At 40.7% G+C, this 14,083-nt stretch overlaps 1 protein-coding gene across 1 annotated transcript in view; it reads right to left on the bottom strand.

The window, feature by feature from the left end:
• The window catches only part of tbc1d14 (TBC1 domain family, member 14), a 44,484-nt gene that overhangs the window by 5,613 nt on the left and 24,788 nt on the right, over positions 1-14,083 (bottom strand). Inside the window, exons 4-12 of the mRNA XM_085451741.1 lie at positions 10,509-10,633; positions 8,741-8,823; positions 8,451-8,568; positions 7,307-7,413; positions 5,823-5,903; positions 5,645-5,733; positions 5,337-5,408; positions 2,154-2,282; positions 1,581-1,690 (exon numbers count right to left, since the gene is read on the bottom strand). Coding sequence (XP_085307867.1) covers positions 1,581-1,690; positions 2,154-2,282; positions 5,337-5,408; positions 5,645-5,733; positions 5,823-5,903; positions 7,307-7,413; positions 8,451-8,568; positions 8,741-8,823; positions 10,509-10,633 — 914 coding nt within the window. The remainder of the gene's footprint in view (positions 1-1,580; positions 1,691-2,153; positions 2,283-5,336; positions 5,409-5,644; positions 5,734-5,822; positions 5,904-7,306; positions 7,414-8,450; positions 8,569-8,740; positions 8,824-10,508; positions 10,634-14,083) is intronic.

The raw sequence follows: 14,083 nt of genomic DNA, 5'->3' as shown, positions 1-14,083 counted from the left end.
AAAAGTATGTCTTTGTGCCCCCTTTTCCCTGTTAATGCCCTATCGGCCCCCCTGGCTAAACTTTGCTAGATCCGCCCCTGCACAGTTACCAGCGTCAGCTACGTAGAAAAAGATCCTGGAGTAGAAAGTAATATTAAATAAATTCTAACAACAGCTGATCAAGCTTAAACGTGCTGCCGTTGTTCAGCCGCTGGTTTCCTCTTTCTGGTGCAAAGTGGGCGATAAACAAACAAGAGAGACGGACTCGCAACAGAAAAGCCGATCAGCTGATCATTAAGCAGTTTCATGATTGAAGTAGCAGCAGGAGAGGCAGTCGCTCCATATATCGTTTGGTAAGCTTAACGCAGGAATGCTTTACAAACATTCAGAGATGGACTTACACACTTGCTTTACTTCTCTCGGGGATAACTTTGTCGGAGATGAAATGCCGGGTTGCTAGCGAAGCTCCACATGCTATCCAGACCACCGACAGGTCCCGCATGCCACAGCCGCTCTATCACGTGATGCATACTGCTCCGACGTGCTAACGTTCTGAGGTGAGTTACGGCGTGTTGCAAGTTTTGTGAGGTGCTTTTGTGATATTTAATGGATCGGATTACATTTTTTATTTTTCTCCGATATCCGATCCAGTAATTTAGGTCAGTATCGGACCGATACGTAATATCGGATCGGTCCATCTCTACTTTACACCACTGCATCCCACGCTTTGCACTGTGCCTGGTGATGTAAGGATTCAGCTGCTGAGCCATGGAAACCCAGTCCATGAAGCTGAAGTTGTTCACGTTTGTACCGCAGCATCCACTGTGATTTTACAAGGCCTACCACTTCTGTCAGTTCCCAGTTGCTTTGTTATAATTCCACTAACAGCTGACTGGAATATGTAGTAGTGAGGAAATGTCTGGACTGGTAGCACAGGTGCATCCTAGCTTGAATTCACTGAGTTCCTGAGAGCGACCCATCCTTTCACAAATATTTGCAGAATTACTCCGCATGCAAATAAAAAAACAAAAACACTTTTTAAAAGAAAAAAGGCTCATTTCTACGTTGTTACAAGCTTCAAGAGATTTAGAAGCGAGCTGACTACCACCTGCTCTTAATAAAACTAAAAGGCTGTTTTAGGTGTAATTACAAACAAACAAAAAACACAATAATTCACAATATTAAAGTCAGAAGTCTGTGAATAAAAATAAATGATTGATATTATTGCCCTAGTTATGTGGCATATATGTGGTTAAAGTGAAGATACAAACACAAATTTCTACCTCAAATGGGCAGTGACCACTCATACAACCCCTTTCCTGTTTTCTCAGAAACACACCTGACACTGAAAGTATGACAAACTGAATGTGAGGCAAGTGTCATGTTTCGAGATGAAGGCATGTAGCGTGTTTTCAGCAAGACGGGGTACAAAGTGCACTGTGCATGTGGGTGGAGGACGAATCGGTAGAGCTTTGCTGCATCAGTGAAATGACACACTGCCAAGTAATTCATGTTCATCAATAGATGCAAGTTCACTGTTAAAACAAAACAGGAGATATAAAATAAAATGAGGCAATAGCACAATACAGGGAAGCACTCACCAGTCAATTAAATAAATATCAGGTGTCAAGTTGTTTTTCTTGAAATGTGCAAATAGCTTTGGTAGATTTTCTTCAAAGAACACTTCAAATGCTGCAAAGTACGTCAACATCTGCGGAGAGGAGAGGAGGTGGTCTTAGAGAGAAGTAAACCCAAACCACACTTACAGTTTGCTCAGTGAGTCAGACACAAATGACAGACACTTTGGTTTAAATGGAGACAAGTGTGTAAACACAGTAGAGATGATGATGGGACAGTAACATTACCAAGTTTATAAATGTGGTTAGAAATAACAGCACTAGCACTGCTATATTCAGTAAAACAGGTAATGGAATTTACTGACGTATTAGGTATTACTGATAAATGTTTTAAGTCAAACAGATTTTTTTTTTAAACCGTTAAGTTCTCAACTTTACAGCTGAACAAAGAGCTTGGCGGAAAAAGGTGATTTGCAGTCAACACATATGTATACATATATGTTTATTTAAAAAAAGCTCAGAGTCATGTGTATTTATAGGTACTGCGTGTGAAATAAGTGGGCGCGCACGTGTTTGCCATGCTCTTTGTTTACTTACAAGGCTGTGGTCAACCCTGAAAAAGGCCATCTGACAGGGCTTGTTGAGCAGGTTGGCAAAAGCTATGAAGGCATCGGCTGTGTCCAGGTTCAGGATGAGCACAGCAGCGATGAAGGACATTCCCTGCACCTTAAAAACACACAAACACAGAGTCAGTACAAGCGAATACTTACAGCAACCCTAAAACCGGTGACGGTGCGAGCTTGTACGTATCAAATGTTGTAATATTTAGACAGAAACACTGGCAGGAAGTCATTAACGGGTAACCTTGCATTTGAGTCAGACACTATTAATCGGTGCAGGCGCTTTGACAGTGATGTGCAAGTATTACAAGTAGTGTGGACAATAAATCTGGGGAGAGAGATGATAATGCTGATGGAGAAATGGAAAGAAATAAACCTGCGTACAGCTTACACAGACTGAGAGTGTGTGTATGTGTAGCTGCTCATGGGTTGGGGTCAAATGCAGGAAGTCACAGTCATTTCTACCTGTCTATAGACAAAAGCATGGGGCTGCGGGTAGGAGCAGCAAGGCAAACCACAGCAGCACTGCTCATTAGTGCAAATGCAGCAATTTTGCTGTAAGAGCACACAGTGATGATACTGAGAGAAACAATAAAACAGAGAGCACAGTTGGTCAGGTCCATTACAACTGACAACATAAACAAAATGTAGCGGGTGACTTTTTAAAAATACTGCTTTGCGATCGTTGCTTCTTTATCCCAAATATTCGCTGGGTTCACACTTTGTAAATGTGCAGATTGTTTGCTAATGCTCCTGCGCACGTCTTGTAAATTCAATGTTTGGAGGTTTGGATGATTTAATGAATAAAGAATCAATCTGAATACATCCCCCTATGGATTTTTGGTTTGTTTGATATTTTAACAGGCCAACACTGTGAATGAACAAAAACATACATTTTATTAAATAATAGTTTAAAAAATAAATAAAACTTTAGCCAAAAAATTCAGTTTGATTTCTAGGAATCAAGTAAACCATGAAAGTATCACAAGGGAGGATCAGGGCATCGTGAGAAACTAGAGTCGGAAATCCAGGGCGTCACTGAGGCTCAATACAAAGTCTCCTTGAAAGGAAGAAAAGAGCGAATGGAAGGAAAATATTTGAGGTCTTCTAACTTTAAAATGGAACCTACATGCTGCAGAAACCCCCTGACCAATCTCCTGGGCACGGTATTTTAGGGTTAGTGAAGGTCACACAGAACTGATCTTTTGACTGGTTGCTGGTGATGAGGCACAAAAAAAAATCCCCCCAAAAACACAAAAGACAAAACAGCGCAAACAAATGTGAATCTGTTGCTTAGAGAATTCTAGAAATTACTCTGAGCACATCACCTGTTAAACACACTAATGCCAATCATAAATGTAATATTTAATACTATCAGAAATGAAAAATGATTTGCTTTTAATATTAATGCTCAGTCCTGAGGGTCCTTCTAAATTTCCAAGTAATTTTTGCTTGCTTAGAAAATTCTGTAAATTTTCACGTGTGGTCTTGTTCATAAGTAATTCAGCAGAGGTTAATCACGGGCTCCCTTTTCTACAGTTGGCTAGCCCCACATTCTGTAAATAGCATCCTACATTTTACTCATCATAGCTTGCAAAAAGGAACATAAGTGAGTCAAGCAGAAATAGGAAACTTAAAAAGAAATGCATACATATGGATGTATCCCAACTGAAACCCAAAAAAGATCGCAAACAGAAAACCAGATCAAATGAGACTTAACTACATTTGTCCTTCGTATGATTGATACCAAACACGCAGAGTTATCCTTTTAGATCAGCTCTCAGCATCAGTAACAAATGTATCTACTGGAAATCTGAAGCACCTTTATTTACACTAAAAACAAACCTATGGCATAATGTAATAAATCTGAAAATGCATCATTTTCCTCATACAGAGCTTTAGTTGGGTGGAAACGCTCACACAGATTGCTAACAGGACCATCCTCTATATGAATCTGATGATTTCATTAAAATAAAAGCCTGTGTATGTTAATACGTGTCATGTTTTATAATGTTAGACCACATCTATTAATACATTCTATTGAGGGGAGTGACTATTCATGTGGTACTACTACCACACCAAAGCTTATATAACTGTAATTCATGTGCAATATATTCCTTACTTACAATCAATTAGCAGCTTTTGGGAGGTTTTTGAGAAAAAATACTGGAGAATATGATGGAGCTAAAGAAGGTTGTGCACAACTGTTTTATAATTGATATGAAAAAGACAAAATGCATGAAATCAAGCCAATGAGTATGAAGTGCTTTAATATCAGGACACCTAGTGAAATATCAGTGCTTGAAAGAAATACTTAGCGCCAAGAGTAAGAAGATAAAGATGGCACAGCAGGTAAAGCATTTATTTACTTAATGAGAAGGAATCGGGCCTAAATATTCTATTATTTCTGGCAGGATTTTGTTTTTCAGACTGGTGAAATATTTGAGAACCGTACTCACAGACAGTCATCCCATCTGTCTGTCTTCTTATTCATTTGGTGACTTTGAGGTAAATTACCGTGCTTTCCCCTTTTTGCTGCACTTACATTGAGCCCAGGTATCGAACTGTATCACACACCGGCATAGAAAATGTTGCCGACTTCATATTCAGTACCCACTCAGCTCCTCGCGTGTGGCAGCAACCTCCCACTTGGTGCAAATTGAATCGTCTTATTTTAAGCTAATATTAGGCTACTGTAGGTGTTGTGTGGGAGATCAAAGTCTGTTTAACCTTCATAATACACAATGAGCTGCAAGGTGCAATATCTCAAAGTTCACTTAAAATTTCCAAGAACAGTCACTTTAGTTTCAAGAAGACAAAGTTGTGGAGCGACTCCAAGGGAACAAGACTTATATTTGTGGTGTAAAAATGACCCGTTTTATCTACTACCTGAACAAATGTATTAAACAGAAATTGTTTTATTTGTTCGTTTGTTAAATAAGAGCATATAGATGAATAAACTCTTTATGGTCTCTAAAAATCAATCTAAATTTCAGCGCCAGTAGATGTAAGAATCTCATGACTAAACAATATTTTCTATACTTGAGATATTCATGTGGCACTTTGTGTTTTTGTCCTAAACATGAAGCTGTAACATGCCCCAGTCACAGGTGTGAGTATCACAACATGATGTAATATTGGTTAAGCATGTGTGACTTACATAGCCAACATCAGGCCTGTAACAAGTGTATGCTCCCAGAATGCTGTGCAGCACGTCGTGATAGGGCCCACCCTGATGACGTACAAAGAAAAACAAAACAATGGAACAATGAGTCCAAAAACGCACAACGTACACACACCTTTTTACATTTACAAGCTTTCAAAACCTGTTTCAATCATACAAATATTTTTTTACAAAAATAAGCAAGACGTTCCTTTCATGTCTTGCTCAGTTTAGTCACGTTTTCCTTCGGTGCATCCCATTACCCACATCGTGCTGAAACGTTATTCTAATTCTCTCTCACTGACCTTCTGGAAGATGCACAGTTGTGGGAAAGTTCTTGAGATGTCCAGCTTGATGAGCTCGAGACTTGACTCTCTGTCTGAGGAACCAACATCTGCAAGACATTTCAGCACATTAAAAAAAACAAACTGGAAAAATATGAGTATTATTATAAAATTAAAGAAGTTTCTTTAGAAACTCCACCTTCACTTTCAGTCTCGGTGAAGAGTGTCGCTGTGCTCTTCCACTTCTCCTTGGCCCGGGACAGACAGATGTTATACAACTCTGCACAGACACACAAACAGCAGCACAGTGAAGTTAATGTGAGAGATTGGAGGGACGCACAAGTTTGAAGACTGAAATGTGAACGTGATAAATGGACAGAAAGCACTCGCATCAGCAAACAGTGAAGGTGACTGAAGAAAACATGTCCCCCAATTACAGAAGACTGCACTGCTGTGCAGCCTTTGCTTTGAACTGCTGCTGCCCTCTGGTGCTCAGATGCTAGATTTAATATTGAGCGTTCAGAGAGGAGACGTGGAGATTTACACTAGTGCTCGAGTCAAATCTGAACTACAACAAGCTGCTTGTAGGATGAAGAGGTTAAGCTGATGATCGGTTAGCCTGTGGTATGCAGCTCGTTAAAGACAGATTGAAGCATTAGTTGATGCTAGGACTTTAAGCAGCCTGTCGGGTGATTGGTCTAATAGAGACGTTGATGGTTTGGAGGAACAGATTAGTGAAGTTAACTCGGAGTTTTAAAACAGCTGATATTTATTTAAAGCTGCTGTAAATAATTGCACGTTATGACAAGTGAACAATTTCTCTAATCATTAAAGACAGATTATTACTCTGCTATATTACTCATCTGCAAGCCAGTCAAAGACATTAGTAGTAGCATTAGCATCAATAATAAAAATGCTTCTGTGAAAGTGAGGGAGTGCTGTCACTGAGCTGCCCATGCAGCTACTTTAAAGGGACTGAAAACTCCACGAGTGTGTGTGTGACTGCAGTGTGTGTTTTGGTGTGTAGGATAGTGTAGCTCCAGTTAAAACGATGAATAGCACAAAGTGGAGCAGACCAGCTCAGCAGTCAGAGAGAGTGCTTATCTGCAAGCAGCCTTGAGGGTGCTGAGGAGCACACACACACACATTTGAGCATGCATGCACACAAACACACAGTCTAAGGAATGCCAATTTCAGTTTGTACTCCATTCTCAAGAGGAAGATGAGGGTAGTGTGTGTGTGTGTGTGTGTGTGTGTGTGTGTGTGTGTGTGTGTCGTCTGTGCAGGATCAGCGAAGTCATTGAAATGCTGCACATTCTCTCGTGTACTGGGGGAATTATTGGACCGTGCTCCTTAATGGACACGCTCTTCCTTCCTCTTCTATCCATCTCACTGCCACACATTCAACTACAAACACTGAGACAAATTGGTGCACCCATCTGTGTGTGTGTGTGCTTTTATTACTTATTTTGTGGGGATGTGTGTTTTTGCAATCACCCAATGAGAAGAACACCAACTTTTGAGCATCAAAACGCTCGCATTAAAGAAACTGTTACATTTTAAGTTGCAGACATAATTCAGGGCTAGGTTAAGTTAACCCAGCTGGCAGTTTTTAGGTTAAGGTTTGGCCTGCTAACAGATCTTTTAACTTGAGAAAACACACACACACTCATTCCCATGTACCGTGTGTTATGTTGAGATCGTTGCCCACAGCCAGGCTCCACACTTTCCCTCTGACACTGGGGGGGATGCCCTGCCACCAGAGGTCCCTCACTCGTCGAGATGTACACCTGTAGCAGTGGGGGATTAGAGGGGAAAAAAATGTTAAGCACATCAGAGTCTATGATAAAAATGTTTTATAGAGTGGGCCATAGGTTAACAATAACCTAATTGGCAAACCACTGATTCGAAAGCAAGAAAAACACTTTCCTTCAGTCTAACACCATCTATACTGTCTTCTGTTTGTATTGTTGTAGTAATAAAGATACAATAGACTAAAGGAACGATCTGGCAGCAGTACTGTAGCGATGTTTGGTAGTGTGAAGTGAATTAGTCACATATTAATCAAGGAGTACACCTGCAGGAGGAGCCTGGTACTTTTATGAAGATTACCTGAGATGACCACACTGGTTTGAACGTGTTTTTCCAGCTTAACCGCCACAACAAGTTATGTCTTGTTATATTCTTATGTCTGCATACTGCATTTCCGCCCTGCAGTGCTGGCCAACAGTAGCAGTGTACTAAATGCTCCCAAGAAGGATCAAATATTGAAGATTCAGTAAACTTTTAAGCAGGCAGAGAAGTAAAACTGTCTATGTGGTAATAAAGGAATAGCGAGTTGAATTTGTTGGTCATTATTTTCTCTGACTTGTACTTCTGTGTTTTTTATTAAAAATTCAAGTCCAAAGTCAACAACACTATTGCGTGTTCTTCCAACATGTACACTCCTATAGTCAGGCTCTTTTCAGGGTCAAATTCAAGCATTTTCAAGCACCTGTACAAACCCTGAATACTGTACATGTTGACCAAGGAATACTGCACATTGAGCATGTTGCACATTTTGCAAGTTCTGCATTAAACTGAGAATAAAACGGCAGTAAAGCTCCATGTAATCCCGCAGTGTAACATGCAGCGAGGACCAACATCAGGCTTAACCTTCGTAGCCACCTAAACACAAATGCTAAACACTGATACGGCATTTTTGTTGTTGTGACTCTAGCTGTTGGGATGGAAGCTAACTGCACAACTGAATATACCGAAGCAAAGCAATGAGCTTTGTTATTGTTAAATATGTTATAATTCAAACCAGAGTCTTTTTTGTACTCACACTGTACTCCAATTAGGCAGGATGTCTTGGTTCCAGGTCTGAGCTGCTGTGCCAATGCTCTCTTCAAGCTTGCATCGATCCTCCAGCTGCTTCTTCCTCCTCTGAGCTTCTTTTAACTCTGCAGAAGTCATTAAACATAAAATTACATGGGAAAGAGAGGAGCGGACAACAGACTGGACAGAAATAAGAGTCTGAACTATTGTGTAGTGTGCCAGGCTGGAGGACAAAAAAAAAAAAGAAAGCAACATTGATGCTGAAGCTGCAGCCTCAGTTCACTCCACTGAACTCACCCCTCTTCTTAACCTGGGCCACCATCTCTTCATACTGCTGCCTGTGTTTCTGTGCCTCCTCAGCTGGCTTGGCAGGCAGGTTACTGCACATGCAAATGCAAACACACACACACACACACACACACACACACGGTTAGCAACTATGTGCTCTTGCATTACTCATGCTGAGCAATCTTGGAGTGTATAAAAAGAACATCAGGACAGGAAGCTGCATGTGTTTATGGAGTGAACACAGCTGCTTATATTCCAGTAAATTCAACTTACTGCCTCTTTAACATGCTACAAACATTAGATAACCCTTTTTTCTTTTTTTTCATCTTTTCCAGTCTTTCTAAATCACTTGGCTGATGTCGTGCTAGTTGCTGGTTAAAATCAATAAGCATTTAAATTTTCTCAACACCTTTGCCTTTATATATCAGCCCCTGGCAACAAAGTTTATTCTTGGAATAAGGACTCGGAATAGGCTCAGGGAAAGAACATAAAGGAGGAACATAAACATCTAACTGATAAAGAAAACACTCCACAGCACGTACTACAACGGACCTTGAGAAAAGAAAAGAAAACACAATGAACTAAAGGAACATTTACAATCATTACAGTGCAGATTGTTTTCCTTTCCACTATCTTGCTTTGAGTCTTCTGCATGGCAAAAAAAAAACGTATCAAAACTGTGTATATGGTTAACAATGTGCAACACAACTTTCATTATTTGGACGGCTTTCATGAATTTCAAGCAGATCAATTCACTGTTACTCATATAACACGAAATCACAACAACAGTCGCGTCAACGTGCTCTATAATGTATGATAGAGGATACAATCATACAGAAAAGCCCCCAACTTGGCGATAGTGGGGAAGAAAAACTCCCTTTTAACAGGAAGAAACCTCCAGCAGAACCAGGCTCAGGGAGAGACGAATAGCACAGCCGAAACTGATTAAGCAGCTCTGCTACTTAAGTGACATGATCCTATACTCCGATTAAAAAGTGTTCCTTTAATTTTTTTTTCAACAGTGTATAAAATGCTATATACATATGTGCCAAAGTCATCAGACTATATTTGTTATACTCTTATCAACTGTGACAATAAACATAAATACAAACGGCATTAAATTCAAACGTATTCAATTATTAAATTGCAATGTGAAACATTCGTAACAATGCTAAAATAAATCCATCTTTGTTAACAGCAAAATAAATGTTAAAATATATATGCTATGTTTAGTCACATTTGTTATAAAACACATCATTTGCACTTTTCTTGCAGGTTCAGAGCTTGTGTGCAGACACATGAGAGGCTGCATGCCACAAAGGGAGCAGCAGCTGAATGCAGTTCTGCCATTCATGGTGTCAAAATAAACTTCCTGGTGTTCACAGAGGAAATGTGTCTGAATACGTTTTCATACACTTAGCTCATGGCTAAGCAGCAGTACTCAAAGATGTTGCTCGGCATGTCTGTCTGCCTGAATGCAAAAACATTACAACATACTAAATAAAAGAAAAAAAAATTACAAAAGGGAGGGTAATGAAACCAAGCTCAGCGAGGGCCATTAAACTTTCAGCAGCACGTCTCTTTTACCATCTGCGATACAAGCGGGGAAACAGTGAGAGCTGAAACAATGCAGAACAGAGCCTAACGACCTGGCAGGGGAAGGAGAACTGATAAGAAATGAGAGGAAGAAGGAGATTGGCTTTTATGTCTGATAAGCAAACTCAGCTGACAGTGAGAGGGAAAGAAAAATGTGACTGCGCCGTTTGTGTTTACATACGCAGGTCTGTCTTCTAGTATCAGCGCAGTGGTGGAGAGAGGCTCAAAATCCAGGTTTTTCCTCACACTCTGCCTCGGAGATGTTGGGTTGCCAGATCCAGCTCTGCCACTCTTTGTTTCATATTCCTGACATCAACAAAAAAATAGAAAATTTAGACATAGAAACATGAAAGTAACAGTGTAACTGTGTCACAGGGAAACCAACTTGCTTTTGAGGTCAGTTTCATTTGGTCTATATTTAGTTTCACACATTAAGATCTGCAGCATTTAAACTGAAGTGAAGAACAGAACAAGGTAGAGCACTAACAAAGGTCACAGGAGGCCTCAGTTCATGCTGTAGCTTGATGCAGACCGGTTAATAATGGAGGGAAAAAAGTTGATAAAAGAAGAGATGACTACTATTCTGTATTTGTATGACGTTAACTTGACATGGCCTCTGAACATTTGCCAGCTGCTGTTTAACGAGTCTGTTGCTTCTGCTTCACTACTGGGAATGTGATACAGGACTTTTAGGAAGAGAGCACCATGTGACAGGCAGTCATTACAGCTAAGACCACACTACACACAAGACCAACCGTCAGCTGACTCACAGGGGGTGTGTGTGTGTGTGTGTGTGTGTGTGTGTGTGTGTGTGTGTGTGTGTGTGTGTGTGTGTGTGTGGGGCATTCAGAGAAGGCCTGTCATAGATCTTATGGTGTGCTGCTAATCAATTAGGAAGCTATAAATGGGGTGAGTGCAATATGAGTGCAGAAACACCCCAAGTGTGACCAAAATGGCCTCCAGTGTGTAGTGTTGGTTAATAATGCAGGCTGAGATCTGCAAGCAATCAACAACACTATACCACCAATGGGACGGACACACACACACACACACACACACACACACACACACACACACACACACACACACACACACACACACAGTCGGAAAATCTATTCCCTCAACAGGACTGTGTGTGCACAAGTGCATTCATGACTTTTGTAATGCAGCCAGTGTCATTAATTTCTTTGTGTTTGTCTGTTGCACCTGCTCTCAATTGGTGTTGGGGGTGGGGTGAGTAAATAAAGGTAATTGGACCTAATTTTTCCTTGAGGTGGGGGGGTGGGGCACCAATATGCTTGTCATACTCTGCACCACGCTTTGGTGTCAGGCAGTCTCACACCTTTCTGTTTTTTGGGAGGTGTCCGCCCCCTCCCCTCCTCCCCTCACACAGGTGATGCAGCAGCCAGCGCCATCACAGCCAGGTGGAAGACATGGCATGTAGGATCACACCAATTTTTAGCTACAATTTTAATGATATGGGAGATGCTGCAACAGACTAAAGCTGAGACTTTCTACTACTACTACTCCTCCTACACCACCACTGAGTCAGTCACTTTGTGTGAACGGTGACACCTGTTGTTTAGTTGTTTAGGGGGATAATGCAGCAGCATTACAAAAGCAGTGTACAAAAAATTCACTATGTAATACTAAATGCGATGTTCACCTAATATTTACAAAAACCTTTAAGAAAAAAGGGTGAAATTAGTGTGCACTTCCTGTGTTAAATGTTTCTCAGTTTTGAGGCACATGATTGAAGTAACTACCTGTGAAGTGTAGGGTACCTAAATGGACTAAATGGTAAATGGCCTGTATTTGTATAGCGCTTTACTAAGGACCCCAAAATGCTTTACACTACATTCAGTCATCCACCCATTCACACAGTCACACACTGGTGATGGCAGCTACATTGTAGCCACAGCCACCCTGGGGCGCACTGACAGAGGTGAGGCTGCCGGACACTGGCGCCACCGAGCCCTCTGACCACCACCAGTAGGCAACGGGTGAAGTGTCTTGCCCAAGGACACAACGGCCGAGACTGTCCGAGCCGGGGCTCGAACCGGCAACCTTCTGATTACAAGACGAACTGGCAACTCTTGAGCCACAATTGCCCTAACATGAACTTAAAAATAAAAAATAAAAGCACTGCAAGACTGTTTAAATCCACCAATATCCTATATCTAGAAAAAAGCTAGCTTAACATAAAGGTCAAGTGTAAACTAGTAAGTTATCAAGTGTAATAAAGCTGAAATAGATCAGATATGCTTGTCTTTTAAGATTCAGGTGAGTGAATGACCTGATATTGGATCAGGAGCCAGTGCTGGATGGAGTGCAGACGAAAGTAGTAAAGTACACAACAAAGCAGTCACAGAAATTGTGTTTTTCCCCAGTCACAAAGAAAGAAGTACTGTTAAGGGGGGGGGGGGGGGGGGGGGGGAGTGGTAACAAACACATGAGGAAAGATACTTATGTGAAAATAAATGGAAGAGAAATAGCAAACCAATAAAACACAACACTAGTTTTAGAGTTTAAGGTATCATGTGAAGGTGATTGAAACAGAAACATGCACATGATGGAGGGAGATAAGATGAGCTAAGCTTGTAGTGTGGAAGAGGAAAATTCTGCTACTGTAAGTGACTGAGGAAAGTTAGAGAGGAGAGTACTACACAGAAGGTTATTTAGCAGTGCCATTTGTGTGTACTTCTGTCTGCTTTGCCTGTAGTTGCTGTCCATATCCTCTTTCATCTGCTTTGCATCTGTCTGTCTTTCACTTACTCTGTGCTTGACTGTTCTTTAACTGCACCATACTGAAGATCACTGATCTCCCGAACTGGCTAATTTATCTTCAATCTTCTGTTTCATTGTTTTGGTTTCTTGACTCACAGATTTATATTCAGTCATATTAATCCACCCACCTTTGATTCCAGCAGCTATTTAAAGTATTTAGCTGTCAGTCAGATATTTCTCCTAGGAGTCTTCCCAAACATGCTTCCAATGAAATCCTGAGGTTGTTCACTGAACTTAGAATAGTAAAGTCTCTGTTAACCAGGTTTTTCTGGTCAACCATAGTGGTTTAATTGCTTAATAAAGAAATAACAGTCATGTGCTGCTGCATGGCTTATTAAACATGATGTGTACTCAAGCAGCTGCAGGTCAAAGAAAAAGGTTAGAGATGTGCTGCCTGAAAATCAATGGATACTGCAGAGAGGGGGAGGAAGAGCAGATTTTGAAGAGGAGTAGGCATCTGTTCAACCTGGCATCTGTTCAGCAGCAGGGCAGGTACACGCACCAACGTGAAACTAAAGAAGAAAGGATGTGTGAGTGGCAGTGCTGAGGTGCTGATGAGAAGGTGTTGGTGCAGTATTAAAGTGCCCGAGGTAGAAAAATATGTAAAGTTAATGAGGTGATTTAAAAAAAAAAAGAAAAAAGAAAAAAGAAAAAAAAAAAAAAAAAAAAAGATGAGACATGGCTCCAATCCTGGATTCTCTTCATGGCTCCCTGTTAAATCCAAGGGAGTTTTTATATCCTGCTATCACCATGCGCTTTCTCAAAGGAAATGATGTGAATGTTGGGATTTTCTCCCTATTATTGTAAACTTACTGCAAAATTATTCTTTACCTTACAATAAAAAGTACCTTGGGGTGAATGTTGTGTGTTGGCACTACATAAATAAAATTTATTTGAACTTAAAGCTGAAGTGAATTAAAGTGATCATCTGGGAGGTGAGGCCGAAGAGCTATTGTGCCATTGTGACAA

The sequence above is a fragment of the Copadichromis virginalis genome, linkage group LG3 (assembly GCF_057382275.1).
Source record: "Copadichromis virginalis isolate Kocher_CV1m ecotype Utaka linkage group LG3, C_Virginalis_male_GT1.1, whole genome shotgun sequence".
Lineage (NCBI taxonomy): Eukaryota > Metazoa > Chordata > Actinopteri > Cichliformes > Cichlidae > Copadichromis > Copadichromis virginalis.
Note: the sequence above shows the minus strand (reverse complement) of the source record. Positions and strands in the feature narration are given on the sequence as shown.